This window comes from Seriola dumerili, unplaced genomic scaffold (genome assembly GCF_002260705.1).
Source record: "Seriola dumerili isolate Sdu_G_001 unplaced genomic scaffold, Sdu_1.0 BDQW01000391.1, whole genome shotgun sequence".
Lineage (NCBI taxonomy): Eukaryota > Metazoa > Chordata > Actinopteri > Carangiformes > Carangidae > Seriola > Seriola dumerili.
This window is the reverse complement of record NW_019174646.1, coordinates 187755-203447: the sequence shown is the minus strand read 5'-3', so window position 1 is coordinate 203447 and position 15693 is coordinate 187755. Positions and strand designations below refer to the sequence as shown.

General features: G+C 41.2%; 1 protein-coding gene across 1 annotated transcript in view; it reads right to left on the bottom strand.

The window, feature by feature from the left end:
- Positions 1-1161: 1161 nt before the first annotated feature.
- ankrd13b (ankyrin repeat domain 13B) overlaps positions 1162-15693 on the bottom strand; it is a 41448-nt gene continuing 26916 nt past the window's right edge. The window contains exons 9-15 of the mRNA XM_022761208.1: positions 14494-14558; positions 13048-13184; positions 10953-11110; positions 10499-10687; positions 9686-9849; positions 5512-5588; positions 1162-3180 (exon numbers count right to left, since the gene is read on the bottom strand). Coding sequence (XP_022616929.1) covers positions 2979-3180; positions 5512-5588; positions 9686-9849; positions 10499-10687; positions 10953-11110; positions 13048-13184; positions 14494-14558 — 992 coding nt within the window. The 3' untranslated portion in view covers positions 1162-2978. The remainder of the gene's footprint in view (positions 3181-5511; positions 5589-9685; positions 9850-10498; positions 10688-10952; positions 11111-13047; positions 13185-14493; positions 14559-15693) is intronic.

The window sequence follows — 15693 nt, the reverse complement described above, 5'->3', positions numbered from 1 at the left end:
CAGTTTATTTCAGGCTGACATTTTACCTACTGTTTCATGTGGGTAATTAAACACGGAGATGTAGGCCACCCGGGCCCCTCCTGTGACACACACACACACACACAAATCACACAGCAGCACTGACCTGGAAAGAATGACATTAAAGAATTTGACCAGACTAAAAAAAAAACAGGCCATTAAAAAAAGACATCAAACTCATAAGCCTCATATTTTCTAATATTCTGTGTTTTGAGTGTAAAAAAAATGAAGACCAGGTTTTTGTAGTGAATCAAGAGCAAAGCAAAGATCCCCTGATGATTTCACCAATTAAATCCACTTCAGTAGACACAGCAGACGGCTTAAAGAAGGGTTTTTTTTTGTTGTTTTTTTTACAGCATATGCCCCAAATTGAACTGTCATGAACAACTAGTTGAAACAGGGAGGAATAAAATCGGTGGAGCAGAAGAGAGAGGGTTAGAGTGAGTGTTTGTCTCCCTGGGTGTGATGGCTGAGATTGGCATCCGTCCTCTTTGCATACTGATGCTCTCAGCTTCTCCCTCTCGCTCTCTCCGACAGACACAAACACACACACCGTGTTTTTATGTCTGTGGCTCTTTACAAATTCCCTTCACACACACTTGCGCCCCATTGCTTCCACCATCCTGATGTTATTCATAATGTCGGGCTGAGTCAGAGCAAGGGAAGATGTTGTGGCTGCACACTGCTGATTCACATAGAAAATTATTTCATTTTTCCTATTCTGTCTCACCCACCATAAAGGCAGCCTGGGTGCACTGAGTGGTATTTCTTAGAAGGTTTAGAGTCTCTAAGCTGTCCTTTTCCTTCCTGTCACGCCTAAAATAACTACAGGCAAAAACCCCCTTGGATCTGGCTGAGGCGCTGGGAATCCATGTCACAGGGAGGATGATGGAGGTGGAAGCTGCTAAAAACAGACCAGCTCTCTCTGCTGCTGACTGACGCTGCAGCTTTCCATATCTTGTGAGAAATTAATTGCTTTTGTCACTGTCCTTCACTGGAGAGGACCAGAAAACTAACTTGGAGTAGAAAGCTGCAGCTAGCACTCAGGGTGGGGCAGTGGGTGGGGGCTCGGTGGGGGTGTGGGGGGGTCAAGGGATTTAAAGCATGTTAAAGCTGTCAGTAATTTGAAAAAGGATTAAAAAAATAACCCACTTGTACATTGCTGCTCCAAAAAGATGTTTCTTTATTTGAATCATTATCTGAATTCATCTCCCAGCATACACCATGAAAACATTCGGCTGCGTCTCTTTTCTGCAACATTTTTTAAAAAGTAAAAAAATGAATATTTTTCTTATCAACCAGGCAAGCTTGACTATGAATTACAGAGGAGGCAGAGAGGTGGTCCTCCTCAGTTTGTGCTGATATTGGAGTGTGAAAGTTTTACATTTCTTTCAAAGAAATAATATAAAAAGAAACAGAAGAAAAAACAAGCTGGTCCTCTCCTCCCGTCTCTTGCAACAAAACATGTTTCTCATGGTTTGGCTAGCCTTGAGCCCTGCAATAAAAGTTACTTGCAATTATGAGACCTAGAACAACTTGAACAATCTTGCCAATCCATTGTTTTTTTGTTGGATGATTTTGCGCTTTTTGTTTCCAGCATGTTGTGGTGAGTTGCTCTTAAGGTGCAATAAAACCTAACCTTGCTGCTGATCGTCTCTACAGTGACTCTTCCGGGGGAAAATTTTTCCGTCAGAGCGCGTCCTCTGATATTGCAGGTCTCCAGGCTGGACTCAAGTCAGACAAAACGATCCTCATACGGGTGCAGACCATGCTGAAATATTGTACACACACTGTACCGTGACTACATAGAAACACAGAAATCATCCGCTCATTAAAGGTGAGAAGATGCAAATATACAGAAAATCTCTTTCAGATACATTTCTACTCCACAATCCACTTACAAACCACAAGCATTGTCCCTTTATTGTTTGGATTACACACAAGCCTGCGACAAAGTCATTCGCATTCACATACAGTATAGTTAGTACACCAAGTGTTCATCCGGTAGTCTCGTCAAATCTGTGCTGCTGCAAGTCTAACGTCAGGCTAAAACTAGAGCTGGCCTGAGTTTACTTTGTGCTCAAACTCATCATCTATATCCATTAACAGTCATATATGTGATCCACCCACAAGCTAAGTACAGTACATCTGGATTTTGTGCAAATCAAAAAAAGAAATATACCAGTCTGTTTTTTTGTATTTTTTTAATATTTTTTTTAAATGTTTCTCATTAAAAACTGAGGAAGTCAGATGGTTTATCGACATTCAACTCAACTTGACCAACCTTTAATGAAGAAGACAGTTTTGACCACACCGCCGGCCCTGTCACTGCTCCTTCCACACAATCACAGTTAAGACTGAAGCCCACACAACTCAGTGGCAAAAGGACTCACAGAGTGAGTGTGTGTGTTAGTGCTGGAGCGGAGAGTTGGCCTAACACACTACCTTTACAGGACAGAAGGTGCCCTGTTGACTCCTGCACGAGAGCTGGTTTTGAAACACACACACACACACACACACACACACACACACACACACACACACACACACACACACACACACACACACACACACACCTGCAAACAGACAGAAATCACTCATCCAAGGAGGCATTCTAAACTTGTTGTATTGGATGTATTGTTGGTTGTAAACTGGCACTGGTCAAGAAAAGTACCTTGTGGCACCAGAAAGAGGAAACCTGGGGGGTCCCTCTCCGGCTGTCTGAGGCCTGGACAGCTGCATCACCATATGGCTTTGGGGGAGAGGTCTGGCTCAGGTGATGGGAGAGAAAGGAGGAGGCAATTTGATCGTATGAAACCACTAAGATGACTTTTTCCAGCCACTTACACAGTGTGCTTTAAGTTTTAAAGTAGCCTATACTGCCCTTTTCTCCCATGTGTCCTTGGTCCAGACCCCACCCTTCAGACCTCCGCCCGCCCCCCTGCTAGGCCACTCAGCTCTCATTTCTCCATGAGTGACAGCTGGATGATGCGCTGTAGCTCCTCCTCCTCTTGCCGCCGCCGCAGCTCCGCCTCCTCCTGCTCCCGGGCTGAGATCTCCATGGCGATGCGCAGCTGCTCGTCATAGCTGCAGGTGTTAGGCTGCTTCTTAGAAGGGGTGGAGCAGAGGCTGGAGGGTGGGCGGGGCTTGTGCTGGGGCGTCCTAGGGTGGGGAACGGTGAGGGAGGTAAAGGAAAGAAGAACACAAGTTGAAATACCTGATTTATGACTCAAAGTACGTTCGTTTCTGGACACATTCCTGACCCCGCAGGCCATAAAATTTCCATTAGATTATATTTATAAAATGTACTTTAGAGAGGGTTTGTAATTTATTATCACTGGAGCAAAGAATGTTTATTTACTTCATTTACAACTGTAGAGTTGATGGCTTGTTGTAAGAACCATTTATTAATGATTGATTACGTTGTTTAATGTTCAATGTTCTAATACGTCAGATGTTGCTGTTGGTTTATTAGAAATGAGAAACCTGTGACTCTTTAGCTTTTATGTTTGATTTACGTTTGTAGTTGCAGAATTAGTACGTCATAGAAAGTCATAAAAGACTTCAGGGTAACATTGAGGAGGTTATATAAGAAAGAGACAGATACTGGTAGCACTTTATAATACGGTCTATAATTTACAGTGTCATTTTGTTGTATGATTCAGGCACCAATATCACACTTACTTGCTCCTACTGTTACATAAATGTATAGGTACAGTGGAAGAAAACAAGACTGTGGGGAACAAGGCAGCGTTCTTTGTAATTACTGGATACCTTTCTTACTGTGTTATTGAAGTATCAGATGGGGAAGAACATCCCACATATCTTATTCTTAATGTGTAATTAAAATATTTAAAATGAAAATTATTAGGTTCTTTATTAAACATTATAGATTAGCCACGTTTGATCCCTACATCTATATGTTATATTATTATATTATTTTATCACATTATAGTCTGTTCCTCTTGGACGATAGCAGAAGCTTTTCTTGGCCGTATATGCTTGACAAAGGAGAAAATGTATAGGAGAACATTATCAGATATTTTTTCATTTCAAATCATAAAATAAAGTAGAAAACGTTTTATATTGTATTTTCTCCTTTATTAATCACTGATATCTGTATTTTACATTACACAATAATGAAAAGGTATGTGGGCTGTAATATAATGTGTGGCTGTTCTCCCTTTATTATTCTTTAATTACACCATAACAATAAGAAACTGGTGTAAAGCTGGCTTGATATTATTCTGTAAATGTATTCAGTGGATAAAGTGACGTGTCTTTTAAGAATTAATGGAAAGAGTTTTGACAAAACATGGGGAAAAAAATGACCTTTTCATGTAATGAAAGGTTGAACATGACAAGTAACTGTTTAATGATGGGAAAACGTGAAATAAGAATGACAAACTATTAGTTTGAAGCTATGTTGTATTTGTGCTACTTGTTGTTCCTGATCTGAAAAGAAAAAAATTCAAGCATTAAAAAATAAATTTAGATCCACTGCCCTTTAATAATAGTTTACAACACTGAGATGCTGAGCTCACTCGTCATGACGGTTGGAGAGATTTTTCACAGCCTCACGACCGAGAAGTTAAATATTAGTTACATAAATCCCTTGACACAAAGAGGACAGGTTAAAATAACTTAAGTTAAAAGAAAAGTCAATGATTTTCTTGCCAAGTTGCACAAACTTTTTAAGTGTAATTTTGTTATTTTTTATATATCATATTTAGGGCTAAGTTTAGTTCAGTTTTTGTTTTTTCATGGTCGACAACAATGTTTCCACATCCAGTTTCCTCTAACATTATAACTTTGCCATAAGTAAACATTGCAGTAGCAATGTCTGTATATCCATCCTCTCGTCTACAAATAGGGACGACAGCGGGAGAAAACACAGTCTGAAGATAACAGGCTAAAGTCAACAACAGCACTGTCGACTGTGAAAGCAGGAAACTCTCTCATCCTCCCACTCTCTCTCTCTCTACAAACACACACACACTCAGTAGTGAGCAGTAGATAGGAGATGGGGGGAGAATAGCAGGATGGATAAGAGAACAGAGGAGGGGAGGATAAGACAGGAATACAGGATGTGAGTCAGGAATGGAAGGAAAGAACTGCAGGATGGAAAAAATACAATGGAAGAGAGCAAGACACTGAAGAATAACAATACATAACAAAAGTGAGAGGAAGTCAGAGACAATATGGGTGAAGGAATGGCAGGATATATCACTTTTCTGCTGACAGTCATGGAGATTTATGTTTTTTGAGGATTCTCGCTCTTTTGAAGATAAAAGTCCCTTTATTTTTAACAATTGGTGCTTTCATCCAAGTTTATCTGCAGTCCCTCGTTGATTTACTGATCACAGAGGGGTTTGATTTTGGATGGAGGAGAGGGAAATGATGTATAATTTACAGCAGTGGACGGATGAAAATGAAACACAACAGAAGAAGACGAGTGAATGTCATCAAAGAAGACGATATTTGAAGTCTGACCTCTCCAGGCGACTCGGGTCACAGGACAGGGGGTGTGTTCCTGGCTTGCTGTTGGTCAGTGCCTCCCAGATGGTCACCTAGACACAAAGAGGAGGCCGCACAGGAAGTCAGAGAGCGAGCACAGGAAGTGGAGAGTCAGAAGCATAGAAAGACAGAGAAATGGGGAGGCATGTAAAATGAAAGCATCCCCTCTACCTACAGGCCTTTTCCTGTTAATGTGTGCTAAAGCCCCTCTCCGTCACACGCAGCTCAGAGACAGCCAGCGGGCTTGATTGTGAGTTAGGGGTTGACTGAATGGAAACTAGATTGTGCCTGGCTCTGGCTCTTCAGCACACAATGACTGATACTGCTATTGACATTGATGAGAGATATTTTAAAAAACAAGGTTAAAATTCCTACACTGTTATCATAAAGTAAATAGTAATGTTAAAGGTTTTGTATGATTTCACAACAAAGTGAGCATATTTTATATGGCTACTATTTTCAACAGTATACAATATGTTTTTAGTTTTATTTCCTGACCCGGGCCGGATTTACAACTGGGCAAAGAAGGCAACTGCCCAAGGGCCCCAGCCCAGACCCTCAAGGGCTCTAAATGCCCAGGTGTTGTTTGTGTGACAGTAACTTTGTGATAATCTGATTAATTACAAATTTGTTTGGTATTCCATTAAAGTATTATAGCAGGTCTCATACTCTAATTTGAATAACTTCAATATCTTTCCAGTGTAGAATTATTGGCTGGTTTCTTGGACAAGCAGACATTTTTGCCATGGGGCCCCCAAGTGGGTTAAATCAGCCCTGTTCCTACCTTCTGTCTGGCCCCAAGTTTTATTTCAGCACACTGTGATAATCTAGTTTGAGAAACTTGAAGTTCAGTTATTATTACAAAGTTTTATCGTCATGAGCGTCAAACTAAGCAATAACAGAAAGGCAACCATTTTAATGAACGAAATTACTAAAATCACAAAATCCTTCTAATATAATGGATCATTCCTTATTGTCTTTGAAAGAAAACTGAGTATTTAAGAAAACTATTGTATAGTGAGTTTCCCAAAATTCAATGATCAATGCTGCCTGACAAAGATCTTATAGGTCAAAAGGTGTCATGTTAAATATTGGGAGAGGCTAAAAACCAAAACAACACAATGAAGTGTTCACATGACCAATTCTACTCTGACCCAGCATGGCTTCTTACCTGTACCTAACTACTCACTCCTCATGCATTAACCTAACCAATCCAACTAGCGAAGCCAACGATCGTTAGCCAATCAGAGGCAGGGTAGGGCGGGTCATGTCAACTCTATGGTCAGGTTCCTAAATTTACATCCGGTTGCTGTAGAATTGATAGCTAGTCAAAGGATTAAATCACAATGGAGGAAAAGCGTATTGCAGTTTTTTTTTTGCCAAACCACCAGCTTAAGAGAACACAAATGAAGTCCAGCCTTCGCAAGAGAGCATTTTCGTTTGGTTGTAAGTTTTCCTCGGAGACAGAGACTGCCGCCGCCGGCACCCGTAGGAATATGCGTTTGCACCGCCACCTCTGAGGACCCTGCTGCTAACAGGTGTCAGGCTGGGACTGACTTGGCGGCATTTGAGGAGCCTCTCCAGCCACCCAACTTCAATTTTCCGGCTAGACGTTTTGGGACGGAAACCTTCAGTCGTGCATTTAGCACTAACTTGGTTTGCCAAATGGAAATGGCTTCATGGCGGAGTGTGGTCAGGATGTGTGTTTTGCTTGCGTGAAGAGGCAGCAGAGGGTAACCGGTTTATTTGATGTCTGTGCCTGCTCATCTCTGTGGCCTCATCTAAGCGGACCTTTTCCACCTTGCATGGTGTGAAAACATGGCTATGCAATACCCAGATGACCCAGAAGAGACAAACTCTCCTCTCCCTGATGCATGTCCACCCTGACATTTTGAACTCATTGGACATCCATGCCTTTATGAGACACTTTCCACCAACACCAAGGCCACATTTGGATTAACTACTGGAGCACATTGTCTGCAGCTCAAGGTAAGTTATGTGGTTTAAGCTGCCGCCGAGCAATTATTATTCAGCTGTCAAATACTTTTAACATCACGCTGATAAACTTTGTTGAAAAAATGTTCGTATTTGGATATGTTCTTGTGTGCCATGAGCAATGGGCTTTTGGGCATGTGTATTGCAATGTTATGGCATTATTGTGAGCTATTATTGTGCAGTAGCATTACTGAGTCCTTTTCTATAGACCTGGCTGCTGTTGTTGTTACTGCTCCTGCTTTTTTTTTGGTGTGTGTGTAGTAGTATTGTTGTAGGCCTGTGTTGTATTTGTATGGGTTGTATGGGTTGGGGTAAAATGCTCCTCTCATGCTCTAGCTGTAATGTAACCTTGTACAGTAGTTACTGCTGTAAAACATTCAATGTCAGGAGGATGACCCTTTAACACCTGTCCTGGTGCAGAATTAGAGCTGTAAATAAAGGTGTTGGCACCTTTTTCATCTCTGTTTGAAGCAGCAGTACTACAGTTCAGGACAGCAGTGTGCTGGACATGACTGTACAAACTATGACACAAATCCTGAGCTGCAACCTTGCCTCTGTCTCCTCTACATTCTTCTCCTGTATCCAAGCTAAGAAAAATCAGAGGATGTTCTCTGACCTGTCTCACTGGGCCTATTTATATTTCTCTTTCTGTACCGTTGGAACAAGACCAAGGACTATCAGGACCAAGATCTCTGGGATTTCAAAACAGCACGTATCCACAGGCAGTGTTGAATAGGCATTGTTGGGTCTGGGCTCCACACATCACAGGCAATTTATTCCACTTATTGATTTTGCTTCAGTATTGATTGTTTTTATTTTGAAACTGGTCGTTTTTTTCCTACTTCACTGTGTCTGTCTGGTCTTGCTTGACTTATTGGTAAATTTGTTGCTGTAATTTTTACTGGGTATAGGGACAATATTGTGCACCTCGGGTGATATGGCAACATGACTTTGTGAATCTTGAATCCTGAAAACCTCAAGTAAAACTTTTCCAATCTGTACTCATTTAACACTTTACAAGGAGTCACATATGAGCATATATTCATGTACAAGTGCAAGAGCTATAATATTCAACACAATCTAAGGTGAGATAATTGACTATTGCCAACAGCCTTTGTCCAGTCATACCTTAGCAACCATACCTGGGCCTGGCCCGTCAAGTACTGAATTCCTCCACATGGAGACGTACTTGGAGCGATACTCAACATTTAAACCTGCAATAACTGCTTTTTGGGGTCACTTGGGGGCACGAGAAACAAAGTTGTGAAGACAACATGGACATATAATCACTTATTGGCTAGATTGTCCACAGTCCATGAATGTCGGCGACTGAGTGAGTGAGTGACAGAGTTGAGTTTGTGATGAAGATACACCATTAATTGGAGTGTTGGACTTTTCCCACTGGCTATTGCTCTTTCAAAACCATTTCACACAAACATTTTTTATTACGTCATCAGGGGGTGTTTACAGCGGATCCACAACAGTTCATTTTCACACAAATCTAGCGTTTTTTTTTTTTGGTCAAACCTTGGCTACTTTCCTTAGAGTCGCCAGTATTGCCCTGCTGGCGAGAGGCAGAGCAGCAGTTTGTTACTAAGACAGAGCCTATGCGCTGTGTGAGTGACAAAATAAGAGTCATCCTGTCGCTTCTAACTTTCTTTCTGAGTGATCATTTTACAAGTAAATGTAGTAATATAAAATTATCATTCATTTGGAGTGGTGATTCAGACTATCTGCCAAATGTGAGTAATAGCCATCCTCTTTTAGCTCTGTTTTTGATCTCAACCAGCTCCTGAGGAAAACACCTGACTTTTTAGCTGCTAAATGCTTTGTGTTCACCAGCAAGTCTCTAACCGAGCAAGTCATGTACAGTGGGTTTATCAGAGCGTATTTTCTGAGAACAGCTGTTTGCTGTGGCTGAAAATGATGCCACGAGAAGTAAGAAGTCTGCTGCCTGTGTCTAAAGTCAAAGGCCAAATGTTCCAAAAATTACTATAAACCTTTAGTGGTAGTCTTATTTCTGCCAACATCATCATTGAATCATCATCATCATCATGCAAGAACGGACAGCTTCACAGCACATAATAATAGTAACTAAAGTAGGTGGGGCTTAGCACACAGAAGATGATCTCTCAGGAGTCTAGAGTCAGCCCACCTGATCATATTCGGAGCCGGCCTCCAGCAGACTCTGCTGTATGGCGAACTGCAGCAGATCCTCCTCCTCCTCCCTCATGCTGTCTCTCTGTTTGCCACCTAGCATGGTGTATCCAGGCGGGGGCTCAAACACACATGGGGGAATCTCTCCGGCTCGACACGACACTACAGCACACAGGGGAAAGGCAAAGGGCAAGAGACACGGGAAGGACTGTTATCTAACAGTAAAGGAGACTACACCAGACTGAAGGAGAAGTACGGAGAAGGAAAAAGGAAAGAGCAACTCCTGAGTGAAAGAGAAATTCAGACTAAAACAAGCTGTGATGGGTTTTCCCTCCACACTATTGTGGGCGTGATATATCCACTACTCAGCTGTGTATATAACCCAATGTAGGAACACTTCTTTAAGATAACAAGAGGTTCCTTCACAATAAATTATATCTCTCCTCCACACGGCTGCATATTTAAAAATGGCTGTTTGGATGTTGATCAAGTGATAGGATGATGAAAGTAAGTCATTATATTACACACAACACAAAGAACATAACCTTGCATTCGAAGCCAGTGATAAACACTGCTCATAACTCTATCAAGCGGCTGTAAACTCTGCTTGTTATCTGAAGTATGACCCAGGTTATGCAGTAAATGTTAGTGATAATTTATAGGCTACAAGAGCTTGTTGTTGAAAAAGAACAACAACAAAGGATAAAGTTCTACAGCTGAGACAAATCATCAGCTGAAGAAGAAGATACGAGAAAGATGACACTGTAGTACAACAGGAAACTCTGTGGCGTGTACGGGTGTGTGCTCTCACTGGTGGAGCTGGAGCTGGAGACACTGGAGGAGTCACTGCCTGGAGACGGTGTGTCTGTCCTTGGGGCGTCTCTCTGTCCGTCCCCCTCCACCCCGACTTCGTTGTCAGCACGGCCACCTGTCCCCTCCTCACAGCCGTTCAGGTTGCTGAAGGTGATCCTAGCATTTAGGATGTGGTAGAGAGGGATCTCTGCAGAGGGTGGAGAGAATGACATTTATTATTGCAGTTATCTGTTAACTGTGTCTTTGTATGAGTCTCATCATCCATTTAATGATGCATGTCCTTGTTTCAATTCTCTTAGTGTTAGTGATCAAATTTGCTATCTTTTCTGTTCATTTCTTTCCATCCATCTCTGTATCTACTCATTAACTTCCCATCATCCCTTTCATTTAACCAGCCATCATTTTAACCTCCCTCCCTTCATCCTTCCATCTATATCACTCTGAGCGCTCACCGATCTTGACAGGGAAACCAGGCGGCAAGCGCAGAGTGATGAAGTCACGCAGCTTGGCGAACAGGGCATTCGAGATCGCCATGAGATCGATGATAGGCACCACTTGTTCTGCCAGGGACAGAGGATGGGACTCACACAACCACAACTTGGCTTTAAACCTGGAAATCAACACACACACACACACACACACACACACACACACACACACACACACACACACACACACACACACACACACACACACACACACACACACAGTCTGTGAACACACTGATAAGCTGGCCAGTAACATAGGAAGAGTTTGTTGATGAATATTGCCAAATACAATTCTCACTTAAGTATAATTGAAGCAATTTATGCCCTCATTCAAGCAATTAGTTTTGACCAGAGCAACACAAAGACATTGATTACATCAGCTAACAAAGTCTGTCCACAAGCCGCTGAGTCGTGTTCAAATTGAGCCCGATCAATGCTTATATTTTAACTTGTCGATAATGAACACAGGATTGAGAGGCAGCTCTGCAGCTCTAAAGACTTCATCCTCATGATGCTCTGTCACTTTTTATTAAGCGCCAAAGAACAATGAAACTGGCTACAGAAAATGACAGACAGGCCGATATTCAGTTAGAGGAACACGGGGCAGATGACTAGAGGGCAAGTTGGCAGGTGGAAGAGAGAGACTTGTTGGCTTCATCCATGAGACTCGGTCTGACAACGTGATTAATGGGCATGACACTAAAAACCAATAAAACCAGCTATATTACAAAAGATTGCATCTTTATATTTATCCAGGGACTCCACTAGAGTAGCTTTTGTATGATTCACACTTCCAAAAAAAATCCTTATTTGTCTCATGCTGCCTGTTAAGCAGCCCCTCAGTTGAGCTGGTCTCTTTATGGCCCCCCTCCCTAAAGGCCAGATTCTGGACACCTGCCGAGCTACAGCACCCAAAGCTGGTGAGCACCACTTTATCTTCTTAGTGGTGTGGAGGCTCTTGAATCAAACTGTAACTAAAGCAAACTAAGTAATTAGTAACTAAAGCCAACTAGCATAACACATTTGATTGGAAATAGCATATTCTCAAATCCATCCATACATGTTCGAACCCGTGATCCGGAATATCAACATTTGCAGAGATATTACAGCAGGACGTCTCTGTTTGGTAAATATTAAGCCCATCACTTACTTCTTGTGTGACAAAACAATGGATTTAGTTTTTCAATCACAAGCCATATATAATATATAATTTCTGCATATGCTCCTGTTAATAGTTATACATGTGGGAAAAGCATCTGCTGTCTGGAAATATCAAGCTAATGTTGCTAGCAAAATGTATAGTAAATCTGTATTTTTGGTTATTTGTATGCTGAAGTACATTAAATGCCTACAGTACCACTCAAGTAGAGTGTTTTGGGAGAATGAGCTGATTCCCTTATAAAGAAATAGTTTTTTTCTGTCAGCTCATCACGAAGTAGTGTTCACAGCAGACTGATGTCTGAACTTTTTTCTCACAGGGATTCTTTTTAAATCCGTTTGCCTCGTTCTTGGAAACTTTGGCCAGGTTTAAGATGGAGATCTGACACTGTAACATTATATATATGATAGGAAATAAGAAAAAACATTGACTGTCCTCAATGTAGTGAAGTCCCTCTTTGATTTCACATTTTCACACATTTTTTGCCATTTCCTCACAGTCTCTAAGGGACACTGCAGGATTCCTTCATTTTAATTTGTTGTTTTATTTCTTTAATCGTGAAGTAAAGATGATTTGTCATGAGTCATCAAGCCGGAGCTGTGTGATAGACTGTAGAGACAGACTGTCTCTAATCGTCTGTCTCCTCCAGTTTTGGAAAAATTCCACTCCTGAAATGTGTGACGATGTGTCTGTGTGTTTGTTTATTGCCCACTTTCACTGTCTTTCACCTCAGGAGCTTAGTGGTCAGCTGTCATGGACGGCTGATTTTACACTGCCTGTATGTGTGTGTGTCTATTCTGTGTCCATCAGTTTGTCAGCTCTGGCACTTGGCGGTGAGTTTGGGGGGCGACTTCATTGTATGCATGGCTGCCTGTCTGTTTTCCTGTCAGCCTGTGTCACCTCTGGGTCTTTGTGGTGAGCTGGCACGGGTGGCCAATGTCCCTCTGAGTCGATGACAAGCCGGGGTTGAAGTATTCCTCAGCCGTCAGTGCTGAGGGGTTGGTCACCGCAGGACTCGACATCTGGGTCACCAGGGCCTGCAGATAGTAAATAATGAATAAAATGAATTTGAAATATTCCTGATACAACCACACTCTCACAAAGACAGTAAGGCTTTAACTCATTCGTAATAAAATAAAAAGGACTGTTAATCAATACCAGTGACTTAAAGACTGCTTTACAAAGTGCAAAGATTTCTGGCTTTTAAAGCTCTCTTTGTTATTCTCTGCTATGTAACAAAAAACTCGACACCCACTGGGGTTTCAAGGGCTTCCTTTTACCTCCTGACATTTTCAACCACTCAGAGAAAGAGAAAGATTTCCTCTCCAGCACAAAATTGAGAGCAAATGACAAAGCTTTCTTTTACGCCAGTATTTTACATCATTACTGTAGATGCATCTCTTGGGTTACTGTGCTAATTAGTCCCTCACTTGTCAACTGTTGAGCGTGACTTTAATAAATCTGTCAAAGTGGGCACCTCGCCATTAGAGGGAGACGAAATTGTTCTTCTGGCTGCAGATAATCAGAGTCAAATGCCACTTTAAATTTTAGAGTTTGGCAAAATTGAAACCAAACTACATAACAGCTTTACACTTGCACAAAATATCTGCAGAGCAAACATCAAACTGCAAAAAGCTTCTGCTGAGCGAACAGAGGTCTGGAGGGAGAAGACAGAGGCACAGAGAGTTGAAAAGAGCAGAGGCAACAATGGGGGGGGGGACAAGTAAAAATACAGAATACAAAAAGAGGAGTAGGAGGGAGGTATGAGTCATCAATGCTCTCCAGCAGAAACAAATTAAAAAACATAATCAATATTTGAGAGCAGACTGGAGCCGCTGAGTGATTGTTTTACTCTGCAGGCATGCTCTCCTGTTGACACAGTTGACTTAGCAGCCGGCGATCATACACTCACTGTCCAGCTAAAGAGGGGAGGCGGTGGTTACGATGTTAATAATTAAGATGATAATTCACTCACGAGGGCAATTGTTACGGTGCTGATTGTGATTACTATTATCACTACGATGGCTATTCACAGGGTGATTATAATGATGTCTGCAAATACCTCTCCAGCCCACTTGTAATGCCAGCAGCAAAACATATAAAATATATATATGTACTACTGTTTTCAGGTGAAAACCTCCTTCCTCCAAAATCTCAAAAACATGTCGGGAAGCCAGGAAAAACAGATTAACTACAAGTTGATTCCTAATTTATCAGATCGGTTTTTATGTGGTTTTATGACATTTTCTCAACCCACTGAAACATTTAATCTCTTTCATTTAAACACAATAGGCCGTGTGAAAAGCAGCAAAATTGTGTTGACATCTGAATAAACTTCTGACTCACCCCGTTGTTAGGACCCATGTGTTGCTCTGCAATACCGAGGAAGTTCTGCAGTGGAGTCTTCCCACCTGCTCAGAGCAACACAATAGTGATGAGTTGGACTGAGAGGACACAGTTACACAATCACAATGTCTCAGTCCCGTTTGTACGACTTTTCCAAATCCTCAGGTTTCCTCAGACCTGGAAAGCTGGTGCCCATTCATCATTCATTTATCTCCACCACAGCTGTCTGCTGTCATTTTGTTCAAGATAACTTATTGCATTTTATTCAAGCTTTTGTGTTGTGGTCTTATGATCTGCTTAGAAACTGAGTTGAAATGAGCAAAGCCATGTTGTACTAAACTGAAATGAGTCAAAGTAACATGGAATATGATTTTATGTGAATAAACCTAAAAATTACAATTTTAAAAAACATTATAAATAGACAGTAAAACCATTTCCTGTTATACATTTCATTGTACATCTCTACTCCCAACACCCTCTTTCTATAACTAAACTCAAATTACAATCTACAGTGTCTGACTGTGCACAATATTAAAAAGCTGAATGTAGGAAAACTGCAAGTTAATGTCCCAATTAGGCTGCAGATGTTTATAGAAACCAGAAATCTAAACAAGCAACAGCTATTGGATGATAATATAAGTTCTGAAAATGACAGATGCTTGGAGTCTTTCCTACCCTAAACTTTTTTCGAAATAGCAATTTATCTTTTTTGGATTCTGAAGTCCCTGAAAACTTCCCTATAAAATGTAATATCAAATTAAAAAGAAACATCTTTAGGTACAATTTATAAAGAGTTTAACATGTAAAACTTGGCTTATCTGCTTCATCAGGACAGTCTTGATGTACTTTGATCAGTCTTGATTGACAGTGACCAAAAATCCATGAACTATCACTAGATAAATGTCATTGATTCCTGAGGGGTGACAGCACAATTTTCCAACTTTTCCCAGTGAGGAGAGCACAGATGAAAAAATGAAATTTGTCATGGGAAACGAACAAAACTGTGTTTACTTTAGCCAAAAATAATATGCTCATATAGGATCCCATCACTCACAGTAAGAAGCTGACTGAGAACATAAGATTTCAGTCTCTTTAAAAGCACCCACAATAAAGGTACACACTAGAGCGTGTGGGAATACCAACAGCCGCTGCTCATTTAGATATGACAGATGTAAGTAGCTTATTAGTATGTATCTTATA